General features: G+C 43.2%; 1 protein-coding gene across 1 annotated transcript in view; it reads right to left on the bottom strand.

Annotated features, from left to right (window-relative positions):
- The window catches only part of LOC133449150 (testis-expressed protein 264), a 50,349-nt gene extending 34,730 nt beyond the window's left edge, over positions 1-15,619 (bottom strand). Inside the window, 4 exon segments of the mRNA XM_061728282.1 lie at positions 7,594-7,658; positions 7,661-7,805; positions 10,984-11,302; positions 15,528-15,619. Coding sequence (XP_061584266.1) covers positions 7,594-7,658; positions 7,661-7,805; positions 10,984-11,302; positions 15,528-15,619 — 621 coding nt within the window.
- Between the last annotated feature and the right edge of the window lie 7,433 nt (positions 15,620-23,052).

Consider the following 23,052-nt stretch of genomic DNA (forward strand, 5'->3'; position numbering starts at 1 on the left):
TGCACGGCGGGCCCCGCCAGGCCCGGGTAACCCGACCCACCCGTCCCAGGCCCAGGCCGGTGAGGGAACGCGGGTGATGTGGGACCCCCTCCCGCCCCTTGTGTTGAGTGCATGTGATTAATGCCATAAAAACAGGGAGGAGGGAGGGCCAAGTATGACACAGACCCCCCCCCCTCCCGAACTACGTGTCCTTGTCAAATGTATTTATTAAGTGTTGAATGTGCAGTGTCTATTTTGCTGTTAAAACCGTGAGGCGGGGAGTGCCGGGCCACGCGGGACAGTGCCCCCCACGACCCGGACCCCCCGCCTTTCGCCTATGTGCGTATGAATCGTGTAGGGGGGGCAAGAGGGGGAGCGGAGGCCGAAGCCAGGAGGCAGGACCAGCAAAGCCGGCCCTGATAAGACACCCGCGTCCCCCCACCGGCCGTCCAGCAGACGGGGGCCGGCCCCCCGAGCCGGGCAAGGGCCCCACCGTACCTCCAAGGGCGCCCCCGGCGCCGCCGGAGCCCCCAGACGGAGGAGGAAACGGTCCAACATCCTCCCATTCATACTGACAACATAAGACATAGATACCTGGGAATGGTGCCACCCCGCCGTCGCGCCCGCCCGTGCACCCCCCGGTCAGGGGAAGCCCGCTCCCCGGACCCGGCCCCACCCCCCCCCGAGGCCACCCCGGCGGACACCCCAAGGGTCCCGGAGTCCCCACATCCGCAGGGGCACTTGGCCCCCGCCCAGCGACGGAGGACCAAGGCAGCAATGCCCCCCCAGCGCAGACAGCCACCCCCCACCCAGGCAGGGCCGGGCCCTCCGGGTGGGACCCCCACGTCCACGGCCCCGCCCCCCCCGGGAGGCCCGGAGACGCCCCAGCCACAGCCCCCCGCCCGAGCCCTCCCCAGCCACCCCCCCCCCCACCGCCATGAGGTAACCCCCCCCACAGGCCCCCAAGGCCCCCACCGGCTAGGGACAGGGCCCCGCGGCCCCCCCCACCGCCCCCCAGGGGCCACCAGAGGCCCGCGCCCCAGACCCCCCAAGCCGACCCCCAACCCCAAGGGCTACGAGATCACCACCCCCCCCGCCCCCACTAGGTAACGAAGCCAATAAACGGGGACCACAGAGAGTGCAATTCAGCCGAATGTTGTTCAGTGGAGGCAGACATTATCTCACTACTAATATGATCTGATAAAAGATTCCTAAAATGGTTGATACATAAACTGGATTTTTGTTTCCAATTTACTAAAATGGTTTTCTTTGCGATACATAAGGCAGTGAGAACCCGGTGTGTCCAATTAGGATCTATTTGAGTGTCTCCCAGGTGACCTAATATACATACCGTGGGGCATACTGGGATTCTGTGGTTGATCCATGTGGATAAATCCTCACAAATCTCCTTCCAGAACCTCTGTACCGGTGTACAGAACCATAAAGCATGCATATAATTATCTGGGGTGTTCTCTGTGCACTGTGAACAGATATTAGAGGTGACAAAGCCCATCTGGAACATCCTTTGTCCAGTATAATGTATTCTATGAAGAACTTTGTACTGTATAAGTTGTAGGTTTGGGTTTTTAGTCATAGTAAACGTATTTAAGCATATTTGTGACCAAGAAAACTGGTCGGTATTAAGAGAGAGATCCGCCTCCCACTTAGAGATCGGGAGAGAGACTGAATCGTCCAGTTTAGACACTAACCTGTAGAGTTTTGATAACAACTTTAAAGTGCTTAGATTCAATAAATCTATTATCTTAGCGGGAAGTTGTAAATCTAATTGGCTAATTTTGTATGTTTTATTTATTATTGCCTTAAGTTGTTGATACTCTAAAAATTTATTCCTGCTAACTCCGTATTGAACAATAAGTGTATTGAAAGGTACAAACTGTCCTCCTACAATTACGTGCTGTAAGTACCGTATTCCTTGATCTCTCCATTGAACGAAGTTAACCATCTTTTTATCATTTTTCACGATGTCTGGGTTGTTCCATATGGGTGTACGGTCACATGGAAAAAGTGAAATTTTAGCTATTTTAAGAAATTCCCACCAAGCTGATAAAGTTGTGCTAATATTAATGCTTTTGAAACATTGATGACGTTTGATACTTTGACTAATAAATGGTAACTCTGAGATTTCTAGTTCATTACAAAACACTTGCTCTGAGTCCAGCCATTGACTATCTAAAGGATGATCTTTTGACCATTTTACAATATACTGTAACTTACTGGCTATGAAGTAATACTGAAAATTAGGTAATTCTAAACCTCCATATTCTTTGGATTTTTGCAATGTCTTTAAACTAATACGTGGAGTTTTATTTTTCCACAGAAATTTTGATACATATGAGTCCAACGATTTAAACCAGGAAAGAGGGGGTTTGCATGGTATCATTGAGAAAAAATAATTTACTTTTGGTAAAACCATCATTTTAATGGTGGCTATTCTACCCATGAGCGAAATGGGGAGAGAGCTCCATCTGGAAAGATCATCTTCTATTTTCTTTATAAGCTGAACATGATTTAATTTTATTAACTCTGACAGCCTAGGGGAGATGTTTATGCCTAAATATCTAATGTTCCCTGATTGTAATTGAGTATTGGTTATATTCCTAAAATTGCAGTTAACACACAGAACAGTGGATTTAGACCAATTAATAGAATAATCAGACAGAGATGAAAATCCCTCTATAAGTGCAATTGTCTGTGATAGTGAAGATCGTGAGTTCTGGAGGAAGAGGAGTACGTCATCCGCATAAAGACTAATTTTGTGCTCTAATATTTTACATTGTATACCTTTAATATTTTGATTTTGTCTAATAGCTGCTGCTAAAGGTTCAATAAATATTGCAAATAATGAAGGAGAGAGAGGGCAACCCTGTCTAGTGCCTCTTTGCAAGGTAAAACTTGTAGAGATTTGATCATTTGTCCTTACACGTGCCTTGGGAGAGCTGTATAATATTTTTATCCAGTCAATGAAAGATTCGCCAAATCCAAATTTATGCAAAGTTGCCAATAGAAACTTCCAATTTACCTTATCAAATGCTTTTTCCGCGTCTAAGGATATAATAGTAGTCTCCTGTTTATTGATACTCGAATAGTCTATAATATTTAATAATCTGCGAATATTAGTAGACGAATGTCTACCTTTAATGAAGCCTGTTTGATCCGGATGTATAATAGAAGGGGTGACTCTTTTCAGACGTTCAGTAATGGCCTTGCTAATTATTTTAAGGTCTACATTTATCAATGAAATTGGGCGGTAGCTCGATGGGAGCAAGGGATCCTTGTCCGGTTTTAATAAAAGACTAATATTAGCAGAGTTCATATTTAAGGGTAAGCTTTTATTTTCCCTAGCATTTAGAATCATTTTATAAAATGTTGGTGCTAATATACTCCAGAATTCCTTGTAAAATTCAGCTGGGAAACCATCTGGGCCCGGAGCTTTATTATTGGGCATATGTTGAAGAGCTTCATGGAGTTCTCCTATTGAGAGCGGTGAGTCTAAATTCATAACCTGTTCCTGATGTAACTTCGGCAGATTAATGTCTCCAAGAAACTCATTAATAGATTGATCAGATGGTTCAATTTGTGACGAGTATAATTTATAGTAAAAGTCTCTAAAGACTGAATTTATTAAACAGGGGTCATGTGTAACTCCCCCTGACTGGTCCTTAATTGATGTTATGGTTGTTTTTTCTTTGTTTATTTTTAATTGATTGGCTAAGTATTTTCCCGGTCTGTTAGCATGTGCAAAGTTTTCCAGGCGAAGCCTTTGTACTAGAAACTGCGTTTTTGCGTCAATTATTTTATTTAATTCTATTTTAGTTTTCCTTATTCTGTTAAGGATACGTTCGTCTGCAGAGGTCTGGAAGGCCTCCTCTAGCGTCTTTATTTCACACTCTAATTCTTTTGTTTTTAAGTTGTCTTTTTTTTTCTTATTTGAAGAAAAGGAAATTATTTTGCCTCGCATTACTGCTTTTCCTGCTTCCCATAGAACGCTCGCTGATATTTCCGGCTGGTCGTTATTTTGTAAAAATATATCCCATTCTTTCTTAAAAAAATTAATAAAGTCGGGGTCTTTGAGCAATGATGTATTAAATCTCCAAACTTTGGAGGATGATACGCTCCCCCTCTTCCCCAGAGTGAAAGAAACAGGTGCGTGATCGCTAATAATGATTGGGTGAATTTGTGATTCTGAGATATCTCTCATCAGAGAGCTACTGACTAAAAAATAATCTAACCTAGAATATGAGTGATGAACGGCTGAGAAAAAAGTGTAGTTCCTAAGGGTTGGGTGTAGAGAGCGCCATGTATCGCAAAGACCCAGATCATTCATATATTGCTTAACAATACTTGCTGACTGCCAACTCCTGTGTCCGCCTGCATTACTGAGCCTGTCCACTCCAGGGTCCAGAACCATGTTGAAGTCTCCTCCGATGATGACTGTGTTGTCTAGGTGAGCAGAAAGTGAGGTGAAAAAAGAGTGAAAAAACGAGGAGTCATCAACATTTGGACCATATACATTAGAAATACATAAATTCAAGCTTTGAATTTGCAGGACTAAAATTAAATATCTACCCTCTGAGTCAATGTGAGTGTCCTTTACGGTGAAATTTACTCTTTTATTAATGAGAATTGCTACCCCTCTTTGTCTGGAGTTGTAACAGGCGCAGAAAACATGCGGAAATTGTGCCGTGGCCAATGCATCTACCGAAGCTTTAACTAAATGAGTTTCTTGCAGTAGGACAATGTCCGCCTGCAGAGTTTGTATGTGGTTAAGAAGTTTTAATCTCTTTGCCGTGTTCCCGGCTCCGTTTACGTTCCAGGTGACAAACTTTAATTTATCCATAATCCAATCATTGAAAGTAACATTATATGTAAGTGGTAATGTTGCATGAAAAGCTGTTGTATGTGTGTGTGCCATGTTATTCTAGATGTGTGAAATGTGTGTTTGTACCAATTTACCAAACCGAGAAAGAAAGTGCAGCAGAGTGGGACATAGAGGGAAAAAAGAAAAAAAAAGGGGAAAGGGAGTGAGGTGGGGGGGAGGGAGATAATTCTAAACATGATAGAAAAAGAAATAGAGAAAGTAAAAAAAAGAGAGAGAAAGGCAATCACCAGTGTGAGCCTATAACTTACCGAGACTAGCAGAGCAAGAATTATTAATACATTAATATATGCCGAGAATATTTTATGAAACTATATCTAATCTAATCACCAAGTGTTTATGTAACTATATCTAACCTAATCACCAGTTAGTAAGAAAGAAAGAGAGGAAAAGAAAGTAAATTTTGTACTCATCCTTTTTTAGAAGAGCCAGGGCGTGATGTTGGAGTCGCGGTACAGTTGTCCGTTCACGTACAGCTTGTCCACGGTGATGACAGCACGAGATCCCTCCGTCATGAACCTCCTCCGGACCGGGAAGAGGACTCGGCGACGGTCCAGGATCTCCCGGGGGAACTGGTCGTTCACGGAGAACGGCAATCCGCGTAGCTGTGGCCCCCTTCTTCTCACAAGCTCTTTGTCTTTATAGTGTTCGAATTTAGCAACAATGGGCCTGGGTCTCTGGGCTTCGGGTCTTCTTCCTCCTAGGCGATGGACGCGGTGAAACGTGATGGAGTTCGCCAGGTCTTCTGGAAGCTTCAGGTGGTTCCGGATGAAATCCTGGACGGATTGTTCAGGATCTTCATCAGGTTTTTCCGGGATCCCCGAGAACACCAAGTTGTCCCTCATGGAACGAGCTTGAAGGTCTAAAACGGCCTCTTTTAAAGATTTATTTTCATTTTGGAGTCGGCTAAAACCCTCTGACATGGATTTCATCGACTTCTTCAGATTGGTGTTTTCAGCCATCAATTTTTCCACCTGCTGGTTACCGTATTCCACAGCTTCTCTTAATGACTGGAATTCCTTGTGCAGGACTTCCACCAGGGATAAACGGGAGTCATGGGAGGCCAAGCGGGTGTCAATGGACCTCAGAATGTCCTCGGTGGAATTTCCTGGAGGAGAAATTGCTCCAGGGGAATCCTCAGGACGGCAACGCTTCGGCGTGGAGGAAGCGCCGGAGGACGCGCCCCCAGACTTCTTCACCATGACAAATCTCTCAAAATACTCGTCTATAGATGCGTCTAAAGATTCGCTTTGCTCCAGGTTGGGTTCGGAATTATATAATCTAACTATAACCTACCCTTTCGTTATTTTAAACTGAGAATATAATCGTTTTTAAAGCATTTATTGAAAACGAAAGTATTACCTCGCCATGTTGGATTCTGCTACCTCGTTCTCGCGATACTACCACATCTCGTGGTGCGTTCCAATTTTGCAATATTGACGAAACCCTCTGCTCATCACTGTGACGCACTCTCTCCAGCAACCCTTAAAGCCAGCGCTCAGGGAGATCATTCATGGGGAGCTCAGACGGTTATTTTTTCCTTCTTTCTCAATTTGTCTGCGGGTTGGCTCTGCTCCTATATCTCTACCTCCTGCCTCCTACCTAAAACCTTCTTCTGGCTGAAGTAACACAAGCCTCCAAGCCCCCAGAGAACGCTACAAAGAAGGCCTGAAGAAGTGTGATCAAAAGTTGTGGCAGGTTCAACTTTTCATGTAAGACATTTTAAGTTACTGCATCCTGGGAAGACATGCTGTGACTCAGACATGCTTGGGATGATCATGGAATTACATATTGATTATTAAGTTGCTTCGGATGTAAGGCCACCTTAGACATAGCAATGATTCATTCCACTGCACATGCTTGCACACTTCCTGTAAATGTTTTCAATCACAAAAATAAGCATACATGAAGTGGGTAATAAAGGGAAACCATCTTCTGAAGAGACAAAGGTTTACATCTCACCTCACCAAACGGTATTCTTACAACAACCTACATAGTTCATTGTCTGCTTTAGTGTGTGGTCAAGACAGTTTGTGAGAACTCTGAAGCCCATGGGAAGTGCTGCTGGCGATGTGCTTAACGGAGAGGACCTTGGGAACTAAACGCAGCAACTTTAGTTGTTTTTCACATATGTGTTTTTGTTCTATGAATTGTTGTCACTTTGGACTTCAGGGTTAACATAGATGATGCCTGGTATGTCTAGTTTCAATATGTCTTGATGTGTGCAGCAGCAACATTTTATCTTGTGCACACTCATTTAGTTTAAATTATGTATTCTTAGTTGTTGTTTTTTTTTATACAGTTACCACCTTTACACTAAGAGCTTTTCTTTTAAATCTGTGCAGTGATTTTTCTCTTATCCACCCACAAACACACACACACACAAGTGAAGGCGATGTAGGAATGAGCACCCTGCTCAAGGACATGTTGACATGTGGATTGCAAGGCCACGAAAGAAACAACTAAACTTCTGACTGCTAGATGACTTTGCTCTCCATATTTTCACAAGTTATTTATATCAGGTGCCTACGTTTAAGATTAATGCGTTTTCTCTGTAGGGGTTATTATTTGTTTCTATGTAAAACTCTTTTCTTATAATCTAAATGAGTACTTGTATGTTTAAGAAGTGTAACATAAAATGACATAAAACATTCTGAAATGAAAACTTAAACTGGGTTAATAGCAACTCATCGCAAAAGGTCCAAAACTCTAAATACCTTGATGTAGTTCTCCAGCTGCGGGTAGACTCTTCTCACTCTGAGGAGTAGAAAAAAAACATCCTCGAGGTAGTGACCACATGTGTAACTTGGGGAAAGGAAAAGATACTGAATCCAGAAGATTCGTAGTGCTTTAGAAGCCGCTCATCAACTTAATTTTCTCCTTCGCAGAGAATGCTGCCAACAGCGTAACAACAAAGTACTCCAGGTGCCTATAAAAAAGGAGAAAATTCAAGCATGAACATAGATATAACACAATAGGGCTTGGTCGTCTTGACGTCATCACTTGGCGGAGCCGCCCTGTTGGAAGCTACCTTAGCTGCTTCGGACCTGCGCACTGTGTACAGACGTGCTCCCTCTTCGTTGTGTCTTACTTGTAATCGTTACTTTCCGTTATTCTGTAAACCATGGTAACCCGTTGCTGTGTTGTGGCTTTAGCAGCTCCACACATAACAGACGTGGGGAAAAGATCGCTAATGGTTTAACTTTTCACCGCTTTCCTGCTCGGAGGCAGAACCACGGAGGCCAAGTATCTGAGATAACAGTAAAAGAGTCGTCGGCTCGCTTGGATCGCGGCTGTAAGACGACCAAACATAACCTTCCTCAGTAAACCACAAACAAACACTCATAACGACCGGGGTTGGATCATTCACACGGGTTTTATTCCCACTTCTCCAGCTAAACGCAGTTGCTGGCCAGCTCTCTGTGGTGCGATTAACCCCAATCTTCAGATAAAACTAGTTTGTTGAGGAAAAAATATTAACTCTATTTGTAGCTGCAGAGGAAAAAAATAATCCCACGAGGAAAAAAAAATATTGCTCACGCCTCGGAGCCTCTTCCGCATAATATAGCAGTCAAAAAAGAAAAAAGTAAGAGTGATACAAAACATCTACTGTATGTTGTACTATTATACTAATTTATTGAAACACATGGCGAGTCAAACATTTACCAAAGCAGCTGCCAAACACTCCTAAACAAGGTAGCCGGAGACGGTGGTTCTGCAGAACTGCGGCAGTAAATCCTTACTAAAGAGTGGAGCTAGTGCTGGGCGGTATACCGGTTCATACCGAATACCGGTGTTTATTTTTCTTATAATATGAATTTTTCATATACCGTAATACCGGTGAGTATGTACAGGTGCGCACACAACGTTGGGAACGCCGCGCAGCGCTACGTTCCGCCGCGCCGCGGAACCTAGCGCCGCTGGACACTGTTTGTGAGGAGGCTGTTTAGCAGTAGTGATGCACAGATTGTTCGGTTACCGAAATTGTTCGGCCGAAAATGGCAAAAAAACACTTTCGGTGTTCGGTGGAATAAGTGGGAAAAAAAACGAACAATTAATAACGCTGTTGTAATATAAGGCAATAGACTGGCCGCTCCCGTACCCGTTGCGCACCACAAACATAAATCGTTGGCCAACCAAAAAGTAAACACATAAGAATTTTACCTAACATTCACCAGGAGGTGGAACCAAAACAACATAATGCTGGGAAATTAAAAAATGTTTTATGTTCAATAAATATTTTCTACCTTGTAATTTTGTAAAAGATTTTTCTCTTTGAAAAGCATGCCTAAATCAAATTTATTTGATTTATGCATGCTCCTCATGACAGTAAAATAGTCCATTCTAAGCCAATTTACTGCAGCAATTCCTTTCCAAATCATTAGAAAATGTGGTTAACACCCAGTTGTGCATGAAAAAAAAAAATACCGTGATATACCGTGAAACCGATATAATTTTGAAAAATACCGTGATATAAATTTTTGGTCATACCGCCCAGCTAGGTGGAGCTCCACTCTTTAGTAGGGATTTCATATGGATCCAAACCGTTAAAAGTCATTATTTCCCCCATATACCGGTCCTTGGCTTCCTTGTTTAAGGTATCCCGGTAAATTCCAGTTGCTTTCCGGCATTTTAACATCTTTTTTTTGCGTTCCGTCTGTTCACATGGTGCTACCACACTACTACTACTACACTGCTGTTTGTTTACACTCACGAGGCTGCCAACACAGCAGCCGCATCCCAGAATGCACCTTGGTGACCAAGCCCTATAGAACATATAATCAACACAAACAAGGGGTAGGGGGTTATATGAGGTTAAAGTGCAGTTTCTCCATGTTCTTGCACAGCAATGTCTCATTTCAGCAAATTTCTGGACCAAGCAGCCATGCAAAGTGACAACTTTGCAACACAGAGCCTTCAAATGTTGAGTGGTTCACAAGGAACTCCCCTAAGGTCAAGACAGGCTCCTTTCAAGGCTGGCATTCAAGTATTAAGTGTTTTTTTTAATTGGGTCCATCACTGGAAGTATCACAGCCTTTCATCTGCCATCAAACCAAAACCGCTGCACAGTCGATGTCAACGACCCGAGTCTGCCTGCAACCTCCCAACCAGTCTAGACAACATCTCTGAAAAGGAAATACATACAGCCTACCTTTTTGAAATGTTAGACAAGTAATCAAAAGTAATTGATTATAGTTGTATTTCTTGACACATTTTAACAAGATGAGTAGCAACTTCCATGGCTTTTTGCCAAGCACTGGAAGTCATGAACCCAGACGCGTCTAATGTACAAAGACATTGGTATGAGTATTGAGGGGAAAAAACCATCAAACAAAATATCAACACCTTCCTGTGATGTTACCTAGTTAGCAAAGTGAAAGACTCAATAAACTCATTCATTTGGGCTCAATTTGAAGGATTAAGGAACATAGTAATTATTGCTCTTTTCTCTATTTTGAACATCCGATTACCTCTTCAAAAGAAGACATATTAAGGGGAAGACCTGCCTATTAAAGTGAATTCTCTACAAATGAATTCTCCAGGGAAAACCAAGACCTCCTCCCACTGAGCTGAGATGAGCACCGCTGAGGGCTTGTTTAATACACGCACTGGAATGACTTAGTTTGTTCATAAACCAGCTAATGCAATGATTTCAAGCACAGACGATGTGTCCTAAAGGGTCCTGTATTTGTCATCATGACAGGACAGTGAGATCTAGACAATCCTCTGCACAAGAGGCCAATTCAGGATAAGAGCACATTCACAGAAATGGGGCAAGAAGAGAGCAACCTGCACATATTTCTGAACTAAGCTTCTGTTGGTGAAAGTATGAATGAAGTGTACTAATCCTTACAGATGATGACAACCTTCACCAACCTAGAAAAGGACAGTTATGCCAGGCTTCTTTTCGTTGAGTTTAGCTCTGCATTTAATGCAGTCATCCTCAACAGACTGATTACACAGTTAAACAACCGTGGCTTGCCACCACCCCACCAGTCTCTGGATGAGCCTTCCTCAGCGATCATCTCCAGAGGGTCAAAGTAAGACCCCACCTTTCTACATCACTCAGCCAAGTTCCTGGCCCTGCACCTGGATGGTGGCCCGACCTGGAAAACCAACACCAGTGGGCTGATCAGGACGGCAAAGCAGCGACTCCACTTCCTGCGACTGCTGAAAAGCGACGTCCAAGGAGCCGCTGCAGTCCTTCTACAAATGCTCCATTTGAACGTGTGCTGCGATACTGCATCCCAGTGTGGTTTCCCAGCAGCACGGCTCAGGAGAAGACGCTCCAGAGGATAATCACCACAGCAGAAAAGATCATCGGCTGCACTCTCCTTAGAGGAGCTGTACAGGTCCTGCTGCCACAAGGAGGCCTGCAGCATCCTGGAGGACTCTTCCCACCCAGCACATCGCCTGTTCCAGCTGCTACCCCCAGGAAGGCGATTCAGGACAATAAAAGCAAAAACAAACAGATTGAAAAACAGCACATACCCCAATGCTGTTCCAATAATAAATGATCATTAATCCTGTTATATACATATACATATATATATATATACCGTATATATATATATATATATATATATATATATATATATATATATATATATATATATATATATACATACATACATACATACATACATACATACATACAAACATTTACATTTATATTGTCTTGTTAATACCTTTTTTAGTCCTTTTTTTGGCACTGAATAGCTCTGCGCAAAATGTCATTGTACTCTTGTCCAATGACAAAGATTCTGATTCTGATCATCAACTCTTCCAGCCTCGTTTAATCATCACAGGACCAGCTGTTTCTGGTGGGAACAATGGCTTTTTGCGTTAACTTTCCTTTTATTTGATGACTGTATTCACGACAACAACTGTGTGAACTCCCAGTCAGACATTGTGAATGAGTTGTTATCACATAAATAGTTTGGTGATGATTAGTAAACCTCACCAAGCTCTTGATGTACAGATTGTTGGTTCAGAAATCATTATAAGTAAAGATCACAAATCTAAACATATATTATTTCAAAAAGAGGATCAGGCTTTCAGTGACACTGTCAGAACTACTGAACAGTAAAAACACACACAATTAAACATTTTCCAGTGTATTTGGGAAAGCTTACACAGGGTTATTCCTGATATTTTGGTTCTCTTCAGAAATCACAGCAGGAATTCTGAGTCAACTGGATTTATGAACCATCACAAGGATCTGATTGGGGTAAAGTGAAAGTATCCGTCCATATTCTTTGTGTTGCTCCTCTGGTGGCACTCATTATGACACACGCGAGGAAATCTTTTGATGTTCCTTCAGTACTCTGACAGCTCAGCTGAGGTAAAAAGTTGTGAAATTCATCTCAAGGAATCGCGACATACTCCGCTCAGTTGCACTATAGCTGAACTATCTTTAGCAAAGCAATAGGAATGGGAACAAAAAAGTGCAAAAGTATCTTCTATCCACACATGGATTTTGCAAGAGTTACCGTTTAAATGTTTTAATATGACTTTCTAATGGAACCACAGTAAAGATGTCATCATTCACTCCAAAGGACCAGTGACCGACTGACATGCATTTCCTGAGCACTCCCTCCTCCAGCTACATCCCCACAGCTTTCATGACAGTGTGACACAAGCAGCGGCCCCTGAAGACGGGCAAACACATGCCTCATTTCAACACTATTCCACTTGTCATCAAGCTTTTTCTTCTGACAATTCATCTTTTTCAGGGTCCACAAACCCTGACCTCATTCACTTACTTGGAGTATTACATTTTTGAGTGAATACTCTATGATCTAAATCCCCAGCCTTCCTTGAATGTTTGTTGCACTCAGAGCTGGAGAGCTGAGGTGAAGTGGGCGCGCTGGGTCACCCCACCCCGCTCTGAAGCTGTGAAGAGACTGGTGAAGAAGGATTTAGTGGAGCCTAGAGTGTGTACTAGCCATTTGAAGGAGCAGACAGAGCTGCTCTAGCAACCATGGCAACCATCTCAGGACTAACTCAAGTTCTCGTTGAGCTTTTTTTTTTTGTTTTGTTTGTTTCTCCAGAGGAAGTGCTGAAAGGAGGTGAAAGTGAGAAAACCAAGAACAGAGGATGAGACGAGCCATGCTGACACTTATCCTGTGTCAGCTTCACTTTTGAAAGTCCTCCCAATTGCAAAACATCAGTGGACAGCGTCTCCCAATTTTAGATAATAAATACAAGTCCTCCTGTGTGAGAGCACTCTCCGGGGCTCTGATGCAGCCCCTGAATGGCATCCTGAGGCTTGCACGCTAATGAGCTGGGATCATTATGCCAATTATTCTAACTTAAATCAGGACGTGGCTGTGGCTGTGCAGAGGAACCCGGACCCACTGCTAGACTAATTGCTGGCTTGGGAAAAACAAGACAAGTGTAACAAAGGGGTTTTGAAGTGAAGCTGGGAAGAGCCCATCACTAAATTCTATTTACATTCCATCAGGTTGCTGTGGCGGGTTTACGCGCTGCCTCCAAATCCAATACTGTTCAAAGTCTCTTCTAATAGCTGGCAGCTCTTGACTTACTCCACAGACAGAGAATTAGTGAAATGTTAGAAGTAAGTGAAAATGGCATAAGTGATATCATAATACAGTTTAATTCAAGCCTCAGTATTTTGGTATGTATTAGTCGTTTAGTGGACGCTTTCATACAAAATCACTTCCAAGTGAAGAGCAATATTTAAGCTTGAAAGTATTAAGAAGCTCTGCTGTAAGAGTTAAGTACTCAAAGCATTTAAAGAACAAACAAGCAAAGGATACAAATGTAGGTTAGGGAGGTAAGTTTAAGAAAAAAGCCATGATTCTTTAGGAAATTCTTGAAGACACAGAGAGCGGCTCCTGACCGATAGCATTTGTCAGTTTCTTCCACTGTGGAACCACAAATGAGATCACGCTGGACTCAGACTGCCTCCTTCAAATGAATCTCTTAACTGCTGACGTACCAGTAAACAATTTTTTTCCTTAAAAAAGGCCACTAAGGCATAAAAGAAGACTTGTAATCAACAAGGGCTGAGCAGTTTTGTTATTTGAAATCAATACACATATGTGCTCTGCTGCAGGTTTACGAGATGCACCTAAACCGTAGTGGACTCTGTAATATTGAGACAGTAACTAAGGGTGCCAAATACAGTAGCCTATTTCAATGTTGATTATGATTTAGATAAGAAAATAAAATGGGACATAAAAAGAGAAATAGCAGTTAATTATCTGAGATCATGTAATTTTGGCTGTACTTATGATATTTTGGATTTTTTTAAATTACATTAAGTGATTATTAAGTTACTGTTTTTTATGTTGATGGGTGGACTTGAAAATAAGCACAATACAATAAACCAAATGTACATGGCATTGCTCATTCAGTAACATTTAAGGTCCCTACCTTCCTCTCGTTACCCGTTACTTGAACATCCACATGCTCCAAAGTGCTATACTTTCTGACAATTCATGTCTGGATCGTCCTCCTTGTTTCACTGCTCCTACTCATGCTGGACTCACTTCAAGATGTCAAAAAACAAGCCCCACTACATTTTGAAGATGTCAGAGTGTGGGGTATCACATATATCAGGAAAACAGATCCAGCAGAGCTGAGATTTTGGGATGGATGAGTTCACACCGGGAATGACAGGGAACACAGGAAAACATCTGAACAGACAGATCCAACACGTTGTGTTGTTTGGAGTGGAGCTAAAAGGAGACAATAACAGCTTCCTCTGAATCACCACTTTGACCCTCATCCTCCAGGGACAGTTTTACTGGAGTCCACTTTTCTTACTTAACTGATGCACCGTTTTATAAAAATACCACAATTTCTTCCAGCGACACTGCCCACCATACTGTCACAGCTCCTCTCCTTTTCTCTGGAGAAACAACAATGTTTAGGTTTTTATGATTGACACAACTGAAATCCCTGAGTTATTGAGACAAGTCAGGCAGCTTGGTGTCAGAGAATGCATTCAACAAAAACAAACCTAAAATGTTATTTGATTCATTGCTCAGACAGCATTTCTCAGTTGGCTATATAGCCTTAAGTGCACAGTAACACTTACATACAACACATCACATGACCCCTCACACATCTCACACACTGGCTCCTGGGGCCAACTGGAGGTTACGCCCTGTATAGTGTGGTTTGAGACTACTTCACCAGACCTGAAATGGGCAGGGCAATCTATTACACTTTGATTAAGGCTACTCTATGAGATATAAAAATTCAAAACACACCACACCCCTGATCATATGTGATGATGCTCAGAGGAAAACACAAAGTTGGTCCTGGCAGTTTCAGCAAAACTTTACAGAGAAGGAAAAAAAAAACAGGAAAAGGATACCATAACCATTTAACCATAAGCATTAGGCAACCATCAATGGGAATAAGAAACGTTTAAAATTAACGCATTATAACATCGACAAGCCGCTGAGAAATGATGGCTGACTTTTTAAAAATGACTTTACCGCGATCTAGTGGCCAAACATTTTACAACTCCCCCTCTATTATTTTTTTCTTCAAATATCTGCCTAATTTTTAAGTAAAAATTTCCGAGCAAAATGCTGACAAACACTGCTACTCGCTGTTTGAAAAAATCTACAATGCAAAAAGAATTGTATTTAATGGATACCTAGATGTTTACCCTTTTATGGTCGGCATAGCCTCCTGGAAAAGTTGTCCACAGTTTTTGTAGGGTCCGTCTTTGAATTTGTAGGCGAAAGTTATCTTTTCCATCGAATAACTGCCTGTTTGCACTGTAATTTTTGTATGGACTCCTGAACAGAGTATATAACAAATTACCGTTAAAATAAAAATACAGTACTTATGAGAATATTGAGGGCCGGACTAAACCAGTCCGGCATGGGGGTGATAGCTCACCATCCGCCGGAGCTGCTGCTGATATTACACTGTGTGTTAAACCGTGTTTTTTCTTATAACAAGCTACCATGTTTATAACAGTTTGTTCTGGCGTTTTTAAAAGCGCAACTTCGACTGAACATTTCTTATCTTACAAAAAAAATTAAAATACCACCAGATGATACATCGCACAGGACTTTCTGGAAAGTACCATTTATGCAGAGAACAGGGGTGCGTTATCATCACATCCATGGTTATAATACATCCATGATCATAATAAATTAATTTGAAAGCGAGAAATCTTTAACGTACAGACAGTTGAGTTTATTTTATCCTTTTATTCTTTTATATTTTATTTTATCCTATTTTATTCGCTAGCATTTAACTCACCATGATTGTTTTATTTTATTTATGTGTCTTATGTTTTACAGTGTTTTGTTTTTGTTTTCCATTCGCCTGTCCAGAACTTTGGCCCATGTTGTTTTTAAAGTGCTTTATAAATAAACTTGACTTGACTTGACTTGACTTGACTTGACTTGACTTGACTTGACTTGACTTGACTTGACTACAAGTGGACCGCCTCTAACGGACTTTGTAAAGTGGTGTGATAACCACTTTCTTAAGTTAAATGTCCTTAAAACTAAAGACATGCAAATAGACTTAAAGAGGAGATGTACTTCTCTCCCAAATCCTCCCATTACCAACAAGGGCTCACAGGTGGAAACAGTGGAGAGTTATAAATATCTGGGCACTATCATTGATAAGGACCTGAGGTATGACCTCAATACATCTGCCATTTGCAAAAAGGGCCTGCAAAGACTTTATTTTCTGCACAGATTGAACACTTTTAATGTGGAGAAAAACACTAAGGTGTTATTTTATAAGTCTTTTATTGAATCAATTTTAACTTTCTGTATTGTATTGTGGTATGGCAACCTGACAGTGCAGAACAAAAAGAGGATGCAGGACATTGTCAGAGCAGCCAGTAAAATCATTGGCACTCAGCAGCTTTCTCTGACTGACATTTACAAAGGTCGAGTCCTGAATAAGGCACAAGATATCTTGGCCAGTCCTGATCACCCTCTGTCAGAAGAGTTTGTCCTTCTCCCTTCTGGGCGGCGCTATAGGCTTCCCAAGGCCAATAGCAATAGGTATAAATTTTCTTTTATACCAACCGCTGTTAAAATGATCAATTCACATAAATTTTGATATTTTTAATACATTTTTATCATTCTGCCTGCACTGCTGGAAGTACTTCTGCTTTTACTCATTTATTATGGTTACTATGTCATGTTTTAATGTTTTATTTGTTCTTATTTGTATGTCTGTCTTTGTATGATGACTGTTTCCCATACTGCTAAAGGAATTTCCCCTCGAGGGACAATAAAAATGACTCCTACTCTGACTCTGACTCTGACGCAAACAAACACATTAAAAAAACCTGAATAAATACTAGGTTAAATTTCAGCTAGAGGACTTAAGTAACTTGAGTCCCTGAAACTTGTTTAGTCAGTGCCTTCAAATCAAATCAAACTTTATTTATATAGCAGTATTCATACTCAGTGGAGCAAAGTGCTTTACATAAAAATAACACCAACATATAAAAACAGACACACTCATGGCTAAAAACACAAATCAGGTATATCCTCAAATTGATATCCACACAGCACACATATTTACATGAAACTTCTCACTAGGACCTACTCGGCTCTACTAATCTCAGCTCGACTCAACTTGGCCTAGTTTCTTTTCCATAACAATTGAGCATGTGGAGCGGAAGTAGGCGTGTTGGAACGAAGCTGCTGTGATGTACTTGATTGTGTGATCTAAACAAAGAAGACAACAACCCTAAAGATGTTGAACATGGAGGAGATGATATATGTGCTGCTGGGTCTGTGATTTGTGTTCAATATCAAGTTAAAAACGAGGTGCCCTCACCCTTCTCTCCTCCTCTTCCATTTTTTATTCACAGCCATCACTCACTCGTTAATAGAGCTAAGTCAACCACATGTATGTTAGACCCCATCCCGACTCGTCTATTCAAACATATTTTTTCTCTTATTGGTATGACAATACTGGACCAAATTAACTTATCCCTAAGTTTAGGATATGTACCACAGGTTTTCAAAGTCGCAGTAATTAAACCTTTACTTAAAAAACCTTCTCTTGACCCAGACACCTTAGCTAATTATAGACCAATTTCCAACCTTCCATTTGTGTCTAAAATTCTGGAAAAGGCAGTTTCAAGCCAGTTATGTGACTATTTGTATAGAAATGATCTGTTTGAAGTCTTTCAGTCAGGGTTCAGAATGCATCATAGCACAGAGACAGCACTTGTTCGAGTCACGAATGACCTCCTTATGGCCTCAGATAAGGGATTAGTGTCCATACTGGTTCTACTGGACCTCAGTGCTGCTTTTGACACTATAGATCATGGCATTTTACTGCACAGGTTAGAGCATGTTGTTGGGATTAAAGGGACAGCTCTATGTTGGTTTAAATCATACCTATCTGACAGGTTCCAGTTTGTTCATGTACATGAGGTTTCTTCAGAACAGTCAAGGGTCTGTTATGGTGTTCCGCAGGGTTCAGTGCTAGGGCCAATCTTGTTCAGTTTATACATGCAGCCGTTGGGAAGTATAATCCAGAATCACGGCATACATTTTCATTGTTATGCTGATGATACGCAGCTCTATTTGTCTATGAAGCCGGATGAAACAGAACCGTTAGTTAAACTTCAGGCATGTCTTAGGGACATCAAGGACTGGATGTCCAGAAATTTCCTGCTTCTAAATTCAGATAAAACAGAGGTTATCATTCTTGGTCCAGAGCATCTTAGGAAGGGATTAGACGGTGTTGCGATGGCTTCCAGTGCAACTGTGAGAAATCTTGGTGTTATTTTCGATCAGGATTTGTCGTTTAAACCATATGTCAATCAGGTTTGTAAAATAGCCTTTTTCCATCTCCGTAATATTGCAAAGATTAGGAAAATCCTCTCACAGAGTGATGCAGAAAAACTAGTTCATGCGTTTGTATCTTCTAGACTAGATTACTGTAATGTGTTGTTAGCAGGATGTCCAAGTAATTTGCTGAATAGGCTCCAGCTGATCCAAAATGCAGCAGCACGAGTACTGACAGGAATTAGCAGGAGAGACCACGTCTCTCCAGTGTTAGCGTCGCTCCATTGGTTACCCGTAAAATTCAGAATCCAATTTAAAATTGTATTACTTGCGTATAAAGCCCAAAACGGCTTAGCTCCGCATTATTTGCAAGACCTGATAGTGCCTTATGTTCCTGTCAGAGCTCTCCGTTCTCAGAGTGCAGGTTTACTTGTAGTTCCTAGAGTATCTAAATGTAGATTTGGAGGGCGGGCGTTCTGCTATCAGGCGCCACTACTATGGAACCAACTTCCAATCTGGGTTAAGGAGGCTGACACCACCTCCACCTTTAAAACTAAACTTAAAACATTTCTGTTTAGTAAAGCCTATAGTTAGTGTTTAGTAAACCTCTAGCTGGTGTTGGTAAATCTCTAGGTAGTGTAAACTTTAGTGTGTCAGAGTCGCTCCTGTGGTTTCTTGTGCTGGCCCCCCCTTCTCCTCCCTTTTCTCTCTTTTGTCCATGTTGCAGCATCCTTTGCCGGACACCGGAACCTGCAGGTGGTCGTGGGTGGCTTGTAGCTTGCATTACGGAGCACAAGTCTTTCCCCGACCCTGCACCCCAACCTGGGACTTGCTGATTGGGCCGGAGCTTCGGGAGCTGCGTGCTGGCCTGCGGTCCCCACCCCTGGTCATCCCGTTGCTGCCCCCCCCTTCTCCTCCCTTTTCTCTCTTTTGTCCTGCAGGTGGCCATGGGTGGCTTGTAGCTTGCATTACGGAGCACAAGTCTTTTCCTGACCCTGCACCCCAACCTGGGACTTGCTGATTGGGCCGGAGCTTCGGGAGCTGTGTGCTGGCCTGCGGTCCCCACCCCCGGTCATCCCGTTGCTGCTTCCACCTGCCTGCTGTGCTGTTGCCATCCCTGACCCACCAGTCTGGCCCTCGGCAGGAGGGTCCCCCCTGATGAGCCTGGTCCTGCTCAAGGTTTCTTCCCTCCTAAAGGGGAGTTTTTCCTTGCCACTGTTTGGCTTAAGGTTTTTCTCCCACTAGGGGAGTTTTTACCTGCCATTGTTTATGTAATAACTGCTCGGGGGTCATGTTCTGGGTATGGGTCTCTGTAAAGCGTCTAGAGACAACTCTGTTGTATTAGACGCTATATAAATAAAATTGAATTGAATTGAATCATTGTTGTCCATTGTTCTTGTAGTTTGTTGTGCTGGTCTGCCCCTCCCCCTTTTTTCTCTTTTGTGTATGTTTGCAGGCCGGAGCTTCAGGAGCTGCGTGCTGACCTGCAGTCCCCCCCTCTGATCATCCCACTGCTGCTTCCACCTGTCTGTGTGGATGTGTGGTAGATGCTTGCTGACATCCTGGCCTGCCCCCCCCCCCCCCCCCCCCCTCTGACCACCTCAGTGTCTGCTGTCTACATCTGTTTAGTCATCCCTGTAGTGCACCAGTTAGCCATTGTGTCTGTATCTCTCCTTTCTCTGTTCTTCATTCTCTCTGTCTGTTCTCTCTTTTCCCGCTCTACCAGGCCGGCCTGCGTCAGGAGGTTCCCCCCTTATGAGCCAGGTCCTGCCAAGGTTTCTTCCCTCCTAAAGGGGAGTTCTTCCTTGCCATTGTTTGGCTTAAGGTTTTTCTCCCACTAGGGGAGTTTTTACCTGCCATTTATTTATGTTATGTTTATGTAATAATTGCTCGGGGGTCATGTTCTGAGTCTTTGGAAAGCGCCTAGAGACAACTTCTGTTGTAATAGATGCTATATAAATAAAATTGAATTGAAATGAATTTAATTGAATAAAAAAATGAGAGAGAGAAGACTTCAAGCTGCTACGCTTATTAATTTTCTTTAGTTTGTCTCGGCGCTACTGAAAAGTCAGTTGGTATCTGTCCCCACCAGAAGCCACCCCACCAACCAACCAATAACCAATGAGGGCGTCAGCACGAGGAAACTGCCCAGATAAGGAACTGCTGGCGTCTAGACCAAAGTCAAGGCTGCAGTGCAGGACTATGGGGAACCAAAACTGAGATCATTTTTAAATATGTTATTGTGGGGTGGTAAACAGCGAGACGAGACACTCTGGTGCGTTTGAGTAAGTTTTACTTCATGCTCCCACCTCACAGCATTACAGATGCATGATCGGAATCATAACAACAATGCACCAACCGGAAACGGAAGTACTCCACTCGATCACTCTTTCCCCGAGACCTTAAAGGCACAGTACCTGGGTGAATGTCTCTCACAGTACATAGATGTGGGTCACCACACAAGCCCCCCCAGAATTCACCCACAGAAAAGTGCAACAAAACCACATCATCAAAAAACAATAGCCCCTAACAGCGAACAGTCCAACGGAATCCCGTCAACGTATCGGGGGACGGATCAAACGGCCGAAACGGCTACGCTTCACAGCCGGGGGATCACGGGCCGCTAGCAGGGGCGGGGCAGCAACCGGGGGCGAAATCGGGGGCCGCCCCCGATGCGGAGGTACGGCCAAATGCACCGGCACATCCACAGAGCTGGCTTGAGCCGGTCTATAGCGACCCGCTCCGGCCTGCCCCCCATGTCCACCACAAAGTTCTTAGCCCCCGACTCCAAAACCCGATAGGGCCCGTCATAGGGGGGCTTCAACGGGGTCCGATGTCCGTCATGCCGAATGAAAACGTACCTAGCAGAAGGCAGGTCCCTGGGGACATAGGACTCGGGAAGGCAGTGGTGAGAGGTCGGAATGGGCTTCAGGGCATCGGCGACGTCCTGGAACGCAGACCGCTGAGCAGCAGCCGACCAAGGGGCAGTGGCGTCCGGAAGGAACTCCCCCGGGACCCGGAGAGGCTGCCCATACACCAGCTCGGCGGACGAAGCCTGGAGGTCCTCCTTGGGGGCAGAGCGAAGACCCAGCATGACCCAGGGCAGGCGGTCGGCCCAGTTGCTGTCCGTAAGGCTGGCCCGCAGAGAAGCCTTCATGTCCCGATGAAAACGTTCACCAAGTCCATTCCCCTTGGGGTTGTAAGCCGTGGTGCGGTGCACCTTCACCCCGAGATGATCCGCAACCGCCGTCCAGAGCTCCGAGGTGAACTGCGGACCCCTGTCACTGGTGATGTCCCCTGGCGCCCCGAACCGGGCCACCCAGCAGCCGATGAAAGCCTGGGCCACCTCCGCTGCCGTAGTGGAGGACAGAGGGACAGCCTCCGGCCACCTGGTGGTCCTGTCCACCATGGTGAAAACGTGAGTATATCCCCGGGAAGGTGGCAGGGGGCCCACCAAGTCCACATTCACGTGGTCGAATCGCCTCTCCGGTACGGTAAACGGTGCCAAAGGGGCCTTAGTATAGCGGTGGACTTTGGCTCGCTGGCACGACACGCACGCACCAGCCCAGGCTCGAGCATCCTATATTTATATTTATGTTATATTTGTGGTTTTCCTTGTATGTGCATTTTCATCAAGAAATGTATATATTTTATTTTGACTTTTCCTTATACGTACATTTTTGTATGGAAACATATATTTTTTGTTTTATACATACATTCCTTGTTTTTATATTCCCTAATCTCCTCTTTACTTATCTTTATGCATATCTGCCTCATTATGCAAATGAAGAGGGCTGCCCTTCTTGGTGCAGCTCCTCTACTAATATAATGGTCAATACACGGGAAGGAGCAGGACCGGGCCAAAATTAAGACTATTGCGCGAGACTAAAACTAATAATAATAATGTCCAGATTTATAGTTAATATACACTAGATTCTTTGTTTGTTTTATAATGTCCCTTTGACTACCCCTACACCACATAACAGCAGGGGAAACACCCGTCTGAAGAGATCAATTTACTATGCTTAAAAGCTCACACTCAAAAAAACCATGAAATGATTTTAAAAGTGATGTGGGAATGGGGTCTATTTTGCAGGTTGTTGGGTTTAGTTGAGAGAAAACTCAACCAAGCATCTTTGCATCAACCAGGACAAAACTTTCCAGTCTTTCCTCGGGTAAAAACAATACTTCAGATCTGTTAAAAAAAAACAACATTTTGTTGAGATAAAAGGCTAGATCTAAAAGGATTGACCTTACTTCTGAAGTGGTCTGCAAAGTCCTCACATGCAGCATCTGATGCTGGTATGGAGGACTTGTGTTTATTAAAACATCAATTGTTTTAAAAAGTAATTTAAGATTATGTTTTTTTGTGTGATGAGGTTTAAAAATATCTACGTGGATGGTTCATTT

This window comes from Cololabis saira, chromosome 8 (assembly GCF_033807715.1).
Source record: "Cololabis saira isolate AMF1-May2022 chromosome 8, fColSai1.1, whole genome shotgun sequence".
Lineage (NCBI taxonomy): Eukaryota > Metazoa > Chordata > Actinopteri > Beloniformes > Belonidae > Cololabis > Cololabis saira.